This window comes from Syzygium oleosum, unplaced genomic scaffold, assembly GCF_021117445.2.
Source record: "Syzygium oleosum isolate NSW1041296 unplaced genomic scaffold, Sole_v2.1 Sole_v2.20, whole genome shotgun sequence".
In the NCBI taxonomy this organism is placed as follows: Eukaryota; Viridiplantae; Streptophyta; class Magnoliopsida; order Myrtales; family Myrtaceae; genus Syzygium; species Syzygium oleosum.
The window spans coordinates 1785668-1798475 of record NW_026607504.1 but is presented as its reverse complement, the minus strand read 5'-3'; the positions used below and the strand labels follow the sequence as shown (position 1 = coordinate 1798475).

The 12808-nt window shown below is 45.8% G+C and overlaps 4 protein-coding genes across 4 annotated transcripts; 2 read left to right on the top strand and 2 right to left on the bottom strand.

Annotated features, from left to right (window-relative positions):
- Window positions 1-1820: 1820 nt before the first annotated feature.
- On the bottom strand, window positions 1821-2812 carry LOC130140633 (uncharacterized). Its single transcript, XM_056320554.1, has 2 exons — window positions 2292-2812; window positions 1821-1878 (listed from the first exon to the last, which is right to left on the bottom strand). The coding sequence occupies exons 1-2, from the start codon at window positions 2810-2812 to the stop codon at window positions 1821-1823; spliced, it is 579 nt and encodes a 192-aa protein (XP_056176529.1).
- A 548-nt stretch (window positions 2813-3360) lies between these two features.
- On the top strand, window positions 3361-3786 carry LOC130140632 (pyridoxal 5'-phosphate synthase-like subunit PDX1.2). Its single transcript, XM_056320553.1, has one exon. It carries the CDS (start codon window positions 3361-3363, stop codon window positions 3784-3786), a length of 426 nt encoding a protein of 141 aa, XP_056176528.1.
- A 3050-nt stretch (window positions 3787-6836) lies between these two features.
- LOC115684101 (mitochondrial arginine transporter BAC2-like) lies at window positions 6837-8502 on the bottom strand. The gene is made up of 2 exons (XM_030608806.2): window positions 7800-8502; window positions 6837-7703 (listed from the first exon to the last, which is right to left on the bottom strand). The coding sequence occupies exons 1-2, from the start codon at window positions 8031-8033 to the stop codon at window positions 6990-6992; spliced, it is 948 nt and encodes a 315-aa protein (XP_030464666.1). The 5' UTR covers window positions 8034-8502; the 3' UTR covers window positions 6837-6989.
- Window positions 8503-10264: 1762 nt separating this feature from the next.
- On the top strand, window positions 10265-12316 carry LOC115684102 (uncharacterized). Its single transcript, XM_030608807.2, has 2 exons — window positions 10265-10692; window positions 11829-12316. The coding sequence occupies exons 1-2, from the start codon at window positions 10393-10395 to the stop codon at window positions 12012-12014; spliced, it is 486 nt and encodes a 161-aa protein (XP_030464667.1). The 5' UTR covers window positions 10265-10392; the 3' UTR covers window positions 12015-12316.
- The last annotated feature ends 492 nt before the right edge of the window (window positions 12317-12808 follow it).

Here is a 12808-nt window from a genome sequence, read left to right as displayed (position 1 = left end):
ATCGATTCCTACAGTAAAATTATACACAATCATATAATATCGTGAGCAAATCCCCACTCGATACGTGCTTTCCAACTCACAAAAGAATTACGTCCTATTAACACATCAATGAGCTCGTAAGGGCTACTTGCCAACCTTTGACTAGAGGGCCATCGGCGGGAGAAAATATTCACTAGTATCATACTGTCATGTCATTGTCCTACGTGGCATATCTGTTCCATTAAGAAAGTGACATGTGTCAGGTGACGTGGAAAAAGAAGAAGAAAAATTGGAAGTTTTCAGACGCGCACTCTCTTTCCCTTTTCCTTTCCAGCGTCTTCTCCCCCACCCTCTCTCTTTCTTTATTTCAAAATTTCAGGCCTCACGCTTCACACTTCCCTCTCTCCGTCTCGCAAAATCTAAGGATCATCTTTGGATGACCATCGCCGAACGCGCTGCTGGAAAACAATGGAGGCTTGGTGGAGTGGAGTTGGGGTCAGAGGGCTGATGGCACGAGCTTCCCTCTGAAGAAAAGGTCGTCGGAGAGAGAGACAGACGCGATTCGTGGTTTTAGCAGGACGACTCAGAAGAGAGGCGAAGTCGAACTCCCTGTCGACGTCGTCGCCATCCTCGACGCCTCGGCTGGCCCTTGCCAAGACCTGGACCCAACCCGCTTTACACCTCTAGGGCTAGCTACACGCCCCTGTAGGACCCGTCGCCCAACTGGAGCAAGTAGCCAGCCGAGCTTCGAAAACAATTGCGCTATCACCAACTCATTTCTCACTTCGAAGCAAGAGATTTGATCAGCTTCGCTAGAGAGAGAGAGAGAGAGAGAGAGAGAGAGAGAGAGAGAGAGAGAGAGAGAGAGAGAGAGAGAGAGAGTTGGGGTCTTCCACACCTCCTCCTCCTCCGCCGGCCTAGACACAAGTCCCTCTGCCGCCGGACCCCAGTAAGCCCGCCTTTCGATCATCCTTCGAATTCTACCGTTCTCGCGAAAGTGTATGTCTGGCTGAACACTCCGCGTCGATTTCGGGAGTCGATCGTTCTCTCGAGTCAAGCCCTTCGTTTGTAGGGTGGCGAGGTTGATGTTTCTTCGTCTTCCTCGCCTGTGTTGATTCCGGTGAAATGCCGAAAGGAAGGAAAATGTGATGCGATGTGACGTGACGTGACGTGACATAATAGTGTTAGATCGCGAGAAAATTTGCTCGCGACGGAGCTCTTGAGTGTGTGAAAAACGTAATTTGTTAAGCGCTGAAGCTGCTTGCTTTTAATCCGGTTGGCTAATTCTCGCTGCCTTTGGCTTGGTGGTTTTGTGTTGAGTCTTGTGGAACTGTGCTAGTGGACGGGGGATGGGAAAAGTTATTCAAGAAGCTGGCTAAGGCGGCGGTGCATTGGGATTTGCCATTATTCTGACTATGTATTGTTCTGTCAATGCATCGTGAAAGGATTTTAACTAAATGTACACTACCTTGAAGGCTGCTTGATGTAAAAGAAAAAAAAAAGAAATTATGTGAATATATAGATTGTAGATTGTCTCGAAGTGAGGTATTTGTAATAGAAAGTAAATCTTCATCTTGTTTTGATTATCTTTTAAGCAAGTAAGTGGGATTTACTTCATTTTCACTTGTCTGTGTCAAAGCAACTCGTTCCATAATTAGAATACGTTTGCTCATTGTAGTTACATCAATTGTATTACCTAATTAGAATACGTTTGTCACATGTCATTTGTACGCTAAGATCTATTTTATCGAGCTCGAAACTCTCTTCTTTTTGGTTTTCAAAATTAATATGATGTTCTGCACTTGCTTTTCCAGTGCATCTCTTAATGTATTCTTCTGGCCCTAACCACCATCTTTTGCTTGCTCAAACCGATCACTGACTTGCCTCCTGGAAGGATTCCTGTTGAAACACATGTAATTAAAAGGAGCGAACGAGGCTTTCAAGAAATGTATAAGGTGAACATGTCCCATTGTTTAAGAATCCTGTTGTTGGTAACTTCAGGCAATCATAAAAATATATACTTATGGAGAGTACTTCTCCTTGTTCAATCGATTGACTTGAAGTCTGTGGTTGTTAAGGGCACGCATGAAATCATTTCTGTTTCTCTATTTTTTTATTTTTTTGTTCCTATGAACAGGTTTAGAACAGAAATCCATTTGATAACGCAATTTCATTTTTCTATTTCTAGAACAAATTTCTATTCCAAAAATAGGTTTGGAACAGAAATCAGAAGTAGAAAAAAATTACTTTTCTATTTCTGGAACAGAAATGAAAAATAAAAACTTTTCTTATCGCTCGCCCTCGCTACTAGCCGGTCACCCCCTTGCCACTCGCCATTGTCGCCTCCCTCCACCATCGGCCGCCTACCGCTGGCGTCCTTCGCTGACCGCCTACCGCCGGCGTCCTTCACCGACCGCCTCCTCTGTCGTTCGCCATCGCCCAACGTCGGTTGCAACCCGCCCACCGCCGCCTCCCGTCGTCCTTCGTCACCACCTACCGGCCGGCTCTCGCCACCGCCCGCTAGTCGCCTCCCGCCAGCCCACCGGCCGCCTCTTGCTGCCGACCACCGTCCTCCACCGGTCGCCTCCCGCCCACCGGTCACCTCTTGCTGTCGACCACCGTCTTTCGCCGCCCGACGCCAGCCGCCACCCGCGACAAGCCGCCGTCCTCCGCCGCCGGCAGCCTTCTGTAGTTGGCCGCCTCCTGCCACCGGCAGTCCACCACCGACCGCCTCTTCCACCCCTAGTCGCTGTGCTCCACCGCCTGACGCCAGCTGCCTCCGGCCGCCCTCCGCCCCCAGCAATCGCCGCCTGCCGCTGTGCTCCACCACCATACGCCAGCTGCCGCCCGGCACCGATCGCCTTCCGCTGCCTCCCGTCGCTAGCTGCCGGCCGGCCGCCTCCCATCACCGACCACCGTCCTCTGCCCCTTGCCGCCACCCGCCGTCCTCCGCCGACTGTCCGGAAGGGAGAAATTTTGTGTCGTTATCAAACGAATTTCTATTTCAAAAACAAAAATTTTATGTCGTTATCAAACACATATTTTTGCTCTGAAACTCATCCACGGAATAGAAATAAAAAATCTATTTCTGGCCATAAATTGATTTCTGGAATATAAATGTTACCATGCGCGCCCTAAATCACTATTCTTATGCTTCATGGTTATCACTATCATATTCTTATTCATTTTAATGTCATGCTCTATAATCCAGTTTTGGTTTCGGGACTTCCACTAGGTTGTTCTATGGGTTATTATTATTATTTTTTTGCCTTCTAATGAAGTTGTGGGGAAGCAACCTTGTCTTGTCAACGCAGCACATTTATCACTACCTTCGAGTCCAAGTTAGCATATGCTCAATCGATGCTTTGCGGAGGGGCCATTATGGAGGTGAGGAATCTCCAAGAGGCCATCCTTGCCGAATCTGCCGGGGCATGCTGTGTGCTCGTGGCAACTCATTCTCCCGCTGGTGGCCGTTGTATTCCGTTCAACGGGCTGATCGAGGAAATCAAGGGTCACCTCTCAATCCCGGTGATGGTGAGGACTCACGTCGGGCATACTAAAGAGGCAGAGGCATTGGTGTCGATTGGCTGTCAGTTCCTCGACAATAGCGAGCTCCTCAAAGTCGCCAACGAGGATTACTTCCTCAACAAGCACGAGCTCGGGATTCCTTGCTGTTGTGGTTGCCAAAACCTTGGTGAGGCACTAAAGAGGGTTGGGGAAGGTGCTGCGATAATTAGGATACAGGGGGAGACATCGAGGTCTGGGGATATTAGCAAGACGGTGAAGAATATGAGGTCAGTATCGTAGGATGTTTGGGCTCTGAAAGCCATGGATGAGCAGGAGCTCGGCGACTTCTCGGCAAGGACCGGCGCACCTCTTGATTGTGTGGAGGAGACCCGGAGATTGGGGAAGCTTCCGGTACCGGCTCTTGCAGGGGGAGGAATCGCGACTGTCGATGATGCTTTGCCACTTGTGGATTTGGGCTGCGACGGGGTGTTTGTGGGGTCCAAAATCTTTGATACCAAGTATCCTTACTTGGAAAGAGGAGCGGGGCTTGACTCCTACAGAAGCCGAGGGTACTAATCACATCTTTCCACTTCCAGTACTCTGCAGAATAACAAATGTATCACGTCAGCGGCGTTGGATCACTACATATAGAGCAGGATAGGTAGAATTTGATAAAATGTTAGAACATTTTGGTGATTGTACAAATGAATAGTCATCTTCATTTTTTCGACGTGTTTGATCAGGTTCTGTTCTGGGTGGGGTTGGTCAGTCTTGATCTACCCTGTCAGTGCCCGTTTCCTTGTACTCTTTCATTTTCCTCTCAGTACATTTGCATGGTGAAAAGCAGAAAAAAGTGATTTCTTGATGAACCCCATTTGGTAATAACCCACGCCTCTTCCATTTCCTCATCGTTCCTGTCTTTACACACAATCCACCCAGAAGCTCAGATGATCAGATTTGAGCATTTCTGCGTGAAAAGCTTCCGATTTAGCTGATACAGTTGTTGGGTTTTCCTTTTCTCGTTGGGGGAGAGTTAAAATAATCGAGTTGCCGATAGATTACGTTTGGTTTGGAGCTGATGCTCTTTTTTGGTATCTTAGTGGTTTGATGGCTGAAGAAATGAATGACCCTTTTGTACAAATAGACAGGATCTGTTATGGCTTTGAGTTCTCGGTAAGGACTTGCACCTTTGTATCCTCTTCCGATCCTGGCTTTTGCGGGGAGGATAGCAACCGTGGATGGTGTGTTACTCCTCGTGAAATTGGGTGGAATTGGGTTGCGATACTGTCTTTGTGGGCTCAGAGATCTTCGATACTAAGTATTCGTATATGAAAATTAGGAGCAAAATAAAGTGTTTAACACTTCTATAGAACTAATCACATTTGAAGAAAGATCCAGTTCGTGATTAAGGCCTCTAATGCTTTGATAGAAATGAATTGGATCTTCATTTTAGGAAAGCTTTGAGAGAGAACCCGTAGATTTCTGTTACTTGTGAGTTGATACAATTGAGGGAAGCCCTATATATACTAGTACTCCCTTATTTCAATCGTACATCTCCTCTTAATCTCACGGTGGTGGTTCTTACATCTTCCCTTAATCTCGCGGTAGAGATTCTATCTTTATATCTACGAACTCCCATATTATCCCTAGGAATATTCTAGAGTACACAAAAAACCCTAGACCTTTAAAGCGTGAAGGCTCGCCCGCCTGGTCTTCTCGAATCATTCTCGGTTCATCGCGCATTAAAAACCTCTGGAATGTGACACATGCATGAACGTTTTAACACAAATCGGTATTGCAAAGTTTTGATGATGATGCTATGGAATTCATGGAAGCCCTGAGAATGAAAGTTAATAGTATGGACTGAATCAATAACTGAAATAAAACCATTTAACATGTTAAGCCAGATGACTGTTCAATGTGTGCATTGAACTTTAATTAAGTCAATGTTATAAACAGGCCGCGACACGTAGCCTGCGTGGGATACACTTCATTGTCTAGACATATCTAAAGAGGACACTTGAAACATATCATCTCGGTGTCTCTAGAATAGTCAATAAGCCGTCGACTCTCCCTCTTCACTATTCGTAAATTAGTCGGTCGACAACAATAAGCCTCTTACGACGAACCAGCCGCATACAATATAGTTATTTTTTTTTCTGGTAAATAATCAGTGGATTAATTTAATCTAGTTGTAGACACTACTATGATATAAACCGATTGTGCTATGTAAAAAACTCAATCGATTGCGCTGAGAATGAATTCGTGCATGCCCATTTTATGATAAACCATTTTCTTTCCATGAAATCCACCGCTTTATCCTTACCCAGTCTCCACTTAAGTAGAACTCCTACGTCTGAAGTGAGAAAACAGACCGAAACGCTAAACTACTTCATCACGAAGTCACGAGTATCGACAGGCCAAGCTCACCCAACCCAGGCCGAGCCCACGCCAACGAGCCCACGCTTGCGCAATCGTCCTGACGACGCCATTAGCCAGCGCACAGCGGGAGGAATCGCGACCGCAGACTATGCAACGCTTCTCGTAAGATTGGCCTGCGATGGCGTGTTTGTGGATTCGGAAGCGCGTTGAAACACTACAGAGATGGTCGAACAGGTTGGTGGTGACCTTGAATTTGATTCGATGTGCTTGATGAACTTTTGTATGGACCACGATTGAATCCCTCTTATAGGAACTTTGTATAAACAGACAGTATCTGTAGGTACAAATTGTATCTTCATTCTTGATTGTAGAAAGAGTGTGACAGCCGGTGTGATCAGCCATCTTAGATCACTGTCCTGCCCACTTTAGACGAAGTTGTTCGAAGTTGATTGACAAGCCGTCTTTTATAGCTGCTCATCTTGTGTGTTATCTTGTTTAATCCATGAAAAAGTTAAATTTCAGTCCAGTTCCCCAAAAAATTTGACGAGTAAGACGTAGGTAGATGCCCCGGAATAAGCTGCTAAGGGTGAGTCTGTTCGCGCATACTATTGAATATGATCAATTTTTGTGATCCTTGCGACATGCATTGTTGGAGGTCCAGGCCTTTATGAACTTAAAGACTAGTACATTTTGCTTATGCACAGCGTATGACATCAAATCGGTGTTTCGACATCTCGTGTTAACATACTTGTACCGTATCAGTCTGTTGGCTATTTCATTTAGGTTGCAAATTTACTGCGAAAATTCTCGAAAGTCGCATACATTTTGAAAGTAACAGCAATTGACTCCCGGTGATGAGTATGTTCTAACTGCTGGACTGAGATACAGGTGCACCAGAAAATGCTGGTTACTTTGTTTGGGGGCTTGCTTCTTTTGTTCACTGATACTTTTAACTGTGGAAAGGTATCTAGCAATAACCATGTGAAGTTCATCCCCTAAGAGTAATATTACTGCAATCCTATGAAAGTAATCCTGTACAAATTCATCTCTTTACACCTATGTAATAACACTTGCCAGCAGCTAGATAGCCTCTAGTGATGGCCGACAACGCGAAGCATCCACTAGTTTTCCCAGATTGCACTCTCTCGTTGGATGCTGATGCTACTCTCGTTGTTGAAGAAGCACCTGAGAGCGAGTTCATAAGCAGTGAAAATCGCACCATTCACAAAGAAAGCTCTGACAACAGCAGTTCCTAGGCCTCGCCACAGCACGCCGTAACCTTCCTCTTTCACACTTCTACACAGACAATCGACTATCCCACTGTATTGCACCGGCGAGAGGTGGGATTGAGCTTGCAGTCTCGTCTTCACGACGTCTAAGGGATAGCAACAGATCCAACTTGCAACTCCTGCTAGGCCTCCCGCTGTAATCATCGTCCTAAAGCTCTCTTGACCATCTTTTCTGCATCCAGGGTGGAGCTTCTCCCTCATATACTCGTACGTCCAGAAGTAGACCCCATGGGATGGCGCGTCTCGAAGCAAAGTGATCGTCAAGCCGCGGTACATACCTCTTAATCCTTCTCTCTGAAATATGCTTTTGGCAACACTCATCGGTCCATTATGGCGGTTATGTAGCTTATGGGAATTAGCATAGGCTCTCTCCTGCAACTGAAGGCGGATCTTAACCAATTCAGTGGGAGTTAGTATGAGACTTTGCAGGGCACCGGTGCCGACGCCTCCTAAAGCGACTCCTTTGTAGGAAGGAGGATCTTGGGAAGACCCAGATGCATCAAAAGCTCGGGATAGGATAGCGTAGGCTTGAAAAGCCATGGCATTCTGCATAATTCATGGATTGATTGTCAACAAGAAGAAAGTAAGACAGATTTTTTCATATGATAAGAAGCCAGAGAGAGTTTTCGGACAAAAGATGACCTGAAAAGTGACAGTAGCCAAGGGTGCACCCATGCCTCTATAAAGAGCACCCGGCCCCTCATTGCCGACGATGCCGCGAAGGATGCCGAAGGCAGAGCCGGACCTCGACTGCTGCTGCCGAATCCGGAGCGTATCGAGCGGATAACCGGATAAAATACCCGCAACCCCGCCGAACCCACCGGCCACAAATTCCCTACCCCAATTGCTCGCATGAAACTCTGGCCAGAAATCCATTATATTTTGCTCATTCCCAGCCCCAACAACACTCGACAGATAGCCCCCCAAAAAAGCAAACAAAAGAACCCCTTGTGCCAAATCTTTACCAACTTACATACTATCTTCTTCTCTAAGCCAAAAAAACTCGCGACCCCGTTCCCGTTTTCGCCAGACTAGAATCACTTCCCCGTTTGTAATGCCAGAGCTCTCGAATCTTAAGGTACCGAAAAACACAAAGGAAGATCGATTCGGCAATCAATCAGAGACCAACTCTAATACAACAACTTCATCAAGATGGCCAGTGGTTCACCATGAAAAGCACCCACGCACACCCTCTCTCTCTCTCTCTCTCTCTCTCTCTCTCTCTCTCTCTCTCTCTAGTAATTTGAGTATGTGGTGGTTCTTCTCTGTTTTTTTTTTTCCCTTCTTTCCTCTGTTTTGCGAGGGGGTGTGGTGGTTATTGCAGATGGAAGAACAGAGCACGAAACTCAAGGCCTGCGTGAAGAGCGTCCGAAACCAAAGCGGCCCCTTTTACATGTAACAGGAGACGACCAACGCCCCCACCACCGTCAACGAGGCAGCCACGTGGACCAAAGGGCGCACCACGCGCGGCGGACAGGTGGACGGGGTCGAGAGCCCAAATTGCGTGTCCCGGGCGGACGTGAGCTCGCTCCATCTCGACCGTCGGATTGTTCGTGTCCCGCTAGGACCCATGCAACTCGACGGTCAGAGATGGAGAGAGCTCGTGTGTGCGGGCGAGTAGGGGAATGTTTGGATTGCGTGGTGCTTGAGGCCTAGTGTTAAAGCTTGAACCCGGTATTTCCACTTCAACCAATCCGAGCTGTTTTCGGTGCGTGGAAGCTGACTCGGTATTGCAAGAACGGGATTTTTAGAAAAAAAGAAGTAAATAGCAAAAAAAAAAGGTCAACTTAAATTATGGTGGCATAAATATAATAATCAGCCTAATTATATATCCAATCGTTCTTCAGAAAAATGAAAAGAAAAAAAATTTTAAAAAAAAAACTCGTAATGCTCTAAATGGCTGGACTTTGATTTTCCCTTTTTTTTCTTCTTTATATTATATAAAAAGGGGTTAATACCATGAAAAATCCTACACTGGTACATTTGTAATAAATTTACTCCATACTAATTTTTTAACCACCAAAAACCCCAAATTGGTATTTTTGTGATAGATTTACCCTGAACTAATTTTTTAACCATAAAAAACCCCAAATTGGTACATTTATGACAAATTTACCCTTCGTTAGTACTTGCTACATTGGATTAATATCATGAAAACCCACAAACCGGTATACTTGTTATAAACGGAGAGTAAAACCCCAAATTGATACACCCGTCAACTGCCACGTGTCATCTAACTTATCAATTTAATTGTAAAATTTATCGAAAATTAACGGATGGTAAAATTATCACAGGTGTACCAATTTGGAAGCTTATAAAAAGATATGGAATTTGGATGCTTAGGGGTGTGTGGAGGAATCACACGACGTCATCATCTCCTCAGGCAGAGGAGGTGGAGAGGAGCTATTTGCCTTTTTTCGACGGTAGACGACGATCCATCATCCACTGATGACGTCAAGTGGGCCGCCGGGAATATTCATTGTGGCTCACGTTTGCCTCTCACTTTACTTCCAATTGCGTTTCAGTGATGCAGGGAATTCGAATCACCTTTGGATTACGTCGAGGCGAGCAAATCAATAATTGGAGGCTTCCCGACGATGGAAAAAAAGAAAATTCCATTCGCACGACTTCTATCTGAATCTTTGTATTAGCTTTCGAAAATCCGGTGCGAGTACGCATCCATAGGCAACGTGGGATGTATGGTTATTTTGGAGCTCAAAAGCTAACTTGATTTGGCGAGGCCCGACCTCTCCCAACCATGGTGAGGTCAACCTCGCCGCCCTTTGCCTCTGGCTGGTCATTGGCTAATTTCCGGTCAAAATTGACCGGATGGGCTTAATTGACAAAAAAATAAAAAGGTTTAGGACTTAATTGACAAAATCGAAAAGTTTATAACTGAATTGGCAAAAGTGCAATAGGTTCATGGCTTTTTGGACGATTTCCCCGAGAGCTCGGACCGCAAAACCCAAAGGCCGAAAATTTTTATTGGGCCTGCTCCATTCTGATTGGGCTTTTCAAGGCCCAATAGAGTCGGCCCGTTTTGTCCACCGTCCCTTCAAAGCCTCCCAGAAGGGCAAAGGTTGTTGCAGGGAAAGAGGAGGAGGAGCAGGGGCTCATCGTTTAAGAAGAGGCGGTTGGTGGAGGTGGATAAATCGCTCGCTGCCCCGAGCCACGACAAAGAGGAAACCTCGCGACTCGACCGGGGGGCATTTTGCGATTCGCGGAGCTGGCTCCGATGGCGTCGCCGTCGCTGAATCTGTACCTGGCGTCGCGTCTGGCGATTCCTTCCCTAGCTCCGCCTCCCCCGCCGCCGCCGCCGCCGTCGGTGGAAAGAGCTGGACCTTCCGGCTCGGCTGGTTGTAGGCGGCGGAGCTGCGTCCTTCGGAGCACTTTGCCCGTGGCGGCGTCAATGAGGTTCCCGGGCGGAGCGGCGGCGGTCTCGGTCCGCGGTAACCAGAGGTCGCAGGGTCAGGTTGTGAGGATGGCCCCGGAGGAAGAGAAGATGACTCGCCGCTCTCCTCTCGATTTTCCGATTGTGAGCCCGCCCTCTTCCTGTTCTTCGTCCTTTGATTTGCGTGTGAATTGATGCGAACCTAGGAAATTCTGGTGCTTGCTCTGGAGATTTCCCACAAGTTATTGGCGTACCCTCTTTGCGATTGGTAATGAGCTATGTAGCTAATTGTTTGATAGATGCGGTGTGAATGAATCGCTTTAGGAAAACCACAAATTGACCTGACTGAGGTTCTTGATGTCGAATTCATCCTCGCCTTCCTGATCAATCCATAGATTTAGGCTACGAGTAAACTTGATGTGTAGAATATCTTAGAGCTTATGAATTTCATTTCTGTTGGGTTTGGGATCAGTTTAAGGTTTCATTTGCCGAGGGAATGAGTAATTTGAAAGCTTCGGAATAGAAGTACATTACCTATTCGAAGGTAAGGCGTATTAATCTGCCCAAAGCCTTTTACCACTGTGTTCCTGTTTAACATTGTCTAAGTTCTTGAGAAAGTCTACCGGTAAAATGCAGCAGATCGAGCTAGAGCATAATATCCGTGTCTTGCTCGAGGATTTTGGTAATTCTGAAAGTTTGGATCGAGTTAATGAATGAGAATTTGGAGATAATTCTCTATGGCAATGTGTGTTTCTTCTACAAGAGACTCGGCTTACCATGTTAATGGCGTAATTCATTGAAAATGGTGTCTGCTTACACTTCGTGTTCTTGTTCTCTGTTTTCTCAAACTCCATCTTCCAGCATAATGACTTGTGTCTGCACGTGCGTCAAAACTTAATGATAGCCCAAGTTCAAGCTCTAACCTATGGGTTATGGTCTGAACATTGGACTCCATACTTAAGTTTCCTTGCCCGGTTATGGATCACCGGGCACCCATAAACTAGTCAATGTTTGGTTGAATCGTGACTGCATTGATAGTTGTACCCTAACTCGGACATTGTAGCTGGAAAAAAATATGATTTGGTTACCAGGAGAGCACAACACTAGCAGATACAAACGTCATTACCCTTATGTGTTACAGATCATTGAACATGTAATTCTTTAATTCCCTCCCTTGTTTGACGAATGATGCTTACAACTAAACGTTGACTGCAATGATAGCATGAATACGAAGTTGGGCTCATCTCTTGCTTTTTATTTTTTTTTTTTGGCCTTGATAGGAATGGGAGAGACCAAAGCCAGGACGTAGACCAGATATATTCCCGCAGTTCAGCCCAATGAAAACACCCTTACCACCTCCGTTGCCAGCAGATCCCCCTGAAGAAGATGAGGAGGAGGAAGAGAAGAAAGAGGAAGAAGAAGAAGACCCTGAAAAGGAGGAAACAGAGAAACCAGAAAGTCAATGAGGCGCGTAAGGTGGCTCATGCGCATCTTTTGCAACAACTTTGGAGGTCTCGAGTTTGCCACTAGGTGTCGCTGATCCTGCTGATTTTGTAGTGGATGTTGGAATAGTTGGTAGGGTAAGCAAAAAGCTCGAGATTTCTTTTTTGCCAGAAGCATAAATCTTTTGGTCGAGTAGGCGAAATCATTGCTCTTGTGTTGTGACTCAGATATGCAATCTTGTGAGTAAACTTCACATTGTTTTAGTTATTCATACTTTGTAGTCTTGTATAAACAGAAATAATCCGGCTGAGGTTTTAGGGTGCGAGTGCACCATTTTCTTTCGCTTCTCTGTTAACGTGAGAAAGTCTCCGAGAGAGAGGGAGAGAGCTGCCCCAAGAGTCGGTTTTCTCATGGTACATTGTTCACAATGAAGAAAGAGTTTCTCACGTGTCGGCTGTGCAAAACGAACTTTCATACTACTGCGCTATTAAGAAACTGATGGACAATTTGTTCGAGAAAGAAAGTTCATTGCTCCATATAATTTCATAGGAAAAAGGAAGTAATTCCCAGTGTACCCACGAGAGCTTGTACCTCTATCATTGAAACGATGAATGTTTTGCCTCATAATCTTAGTTTCTAATTGATCCTTCCAAAGGATCACAAGTTTATATGGGGATTTGGTGCTTGTGGCCTGTAATTTAGCGAAAAAGGAGCAAGGGAATGAGCTCCTAAATTGGAGTATCGGCATCTAATTTCGTGAGCCAACCTAATAATTTGACACGGGGCATAACGGATTCCCCTTGAATCTGTTGCTTTT

Bases quoted from the DNA above. Each gene is read 5' to 3' on its own strand.
- LOC130140633 (XM_056320554.1), bottom strand. From the start codon at position 2,812: ATGGTGGTGGAGCACAGCGGCAGGCGGCGATTGCTGGGGGCGGAGGGC. The intron at 1,879-2,291 runs GCTAGTAGCGAG...GTGTTTCAACAG, and splicing joins GAGTGGCAAGGGGGTGACCG to GAATCCTTCCAGGAGGCAAG.
- LOC130140632 (XM_056320553.1), top strand. From the start codon at position 3,361: ATGGAGGTGAGGAATCTCCAAGAGGCCATCCTTGCCGAATCTGCCGGG.
- LOC115684101 (XM_030608806.2), bottom strand. From the start codon at position 8,033: ATGGATTTCTGGCCAGAGTTTCATGCGAGCAATTGGGGTAGGGAATTT. The intron at 7,704-7,799 runs GTCATCTTTTGT...TGAATTATGCAG, and splicing joins TGGCTACTGTCACTTTTCAG to AATGCCATGGCTTTTCAAGC.
- LOC115684102 (XM_030608807.2), top strand. From the start codon at position 10,393: ATGGCGTCGCCGTCGCTGAATCTGTACCTGGCGTCGCGTCTGGCGATT. The intron at 10,693-11,828 runs GTGAGCCCGCCC...TGGCCTTGATAG, and splicing joins CTCCTCTCGATTTTCCGATT to GAATGGGAGAGACCAAAGCC.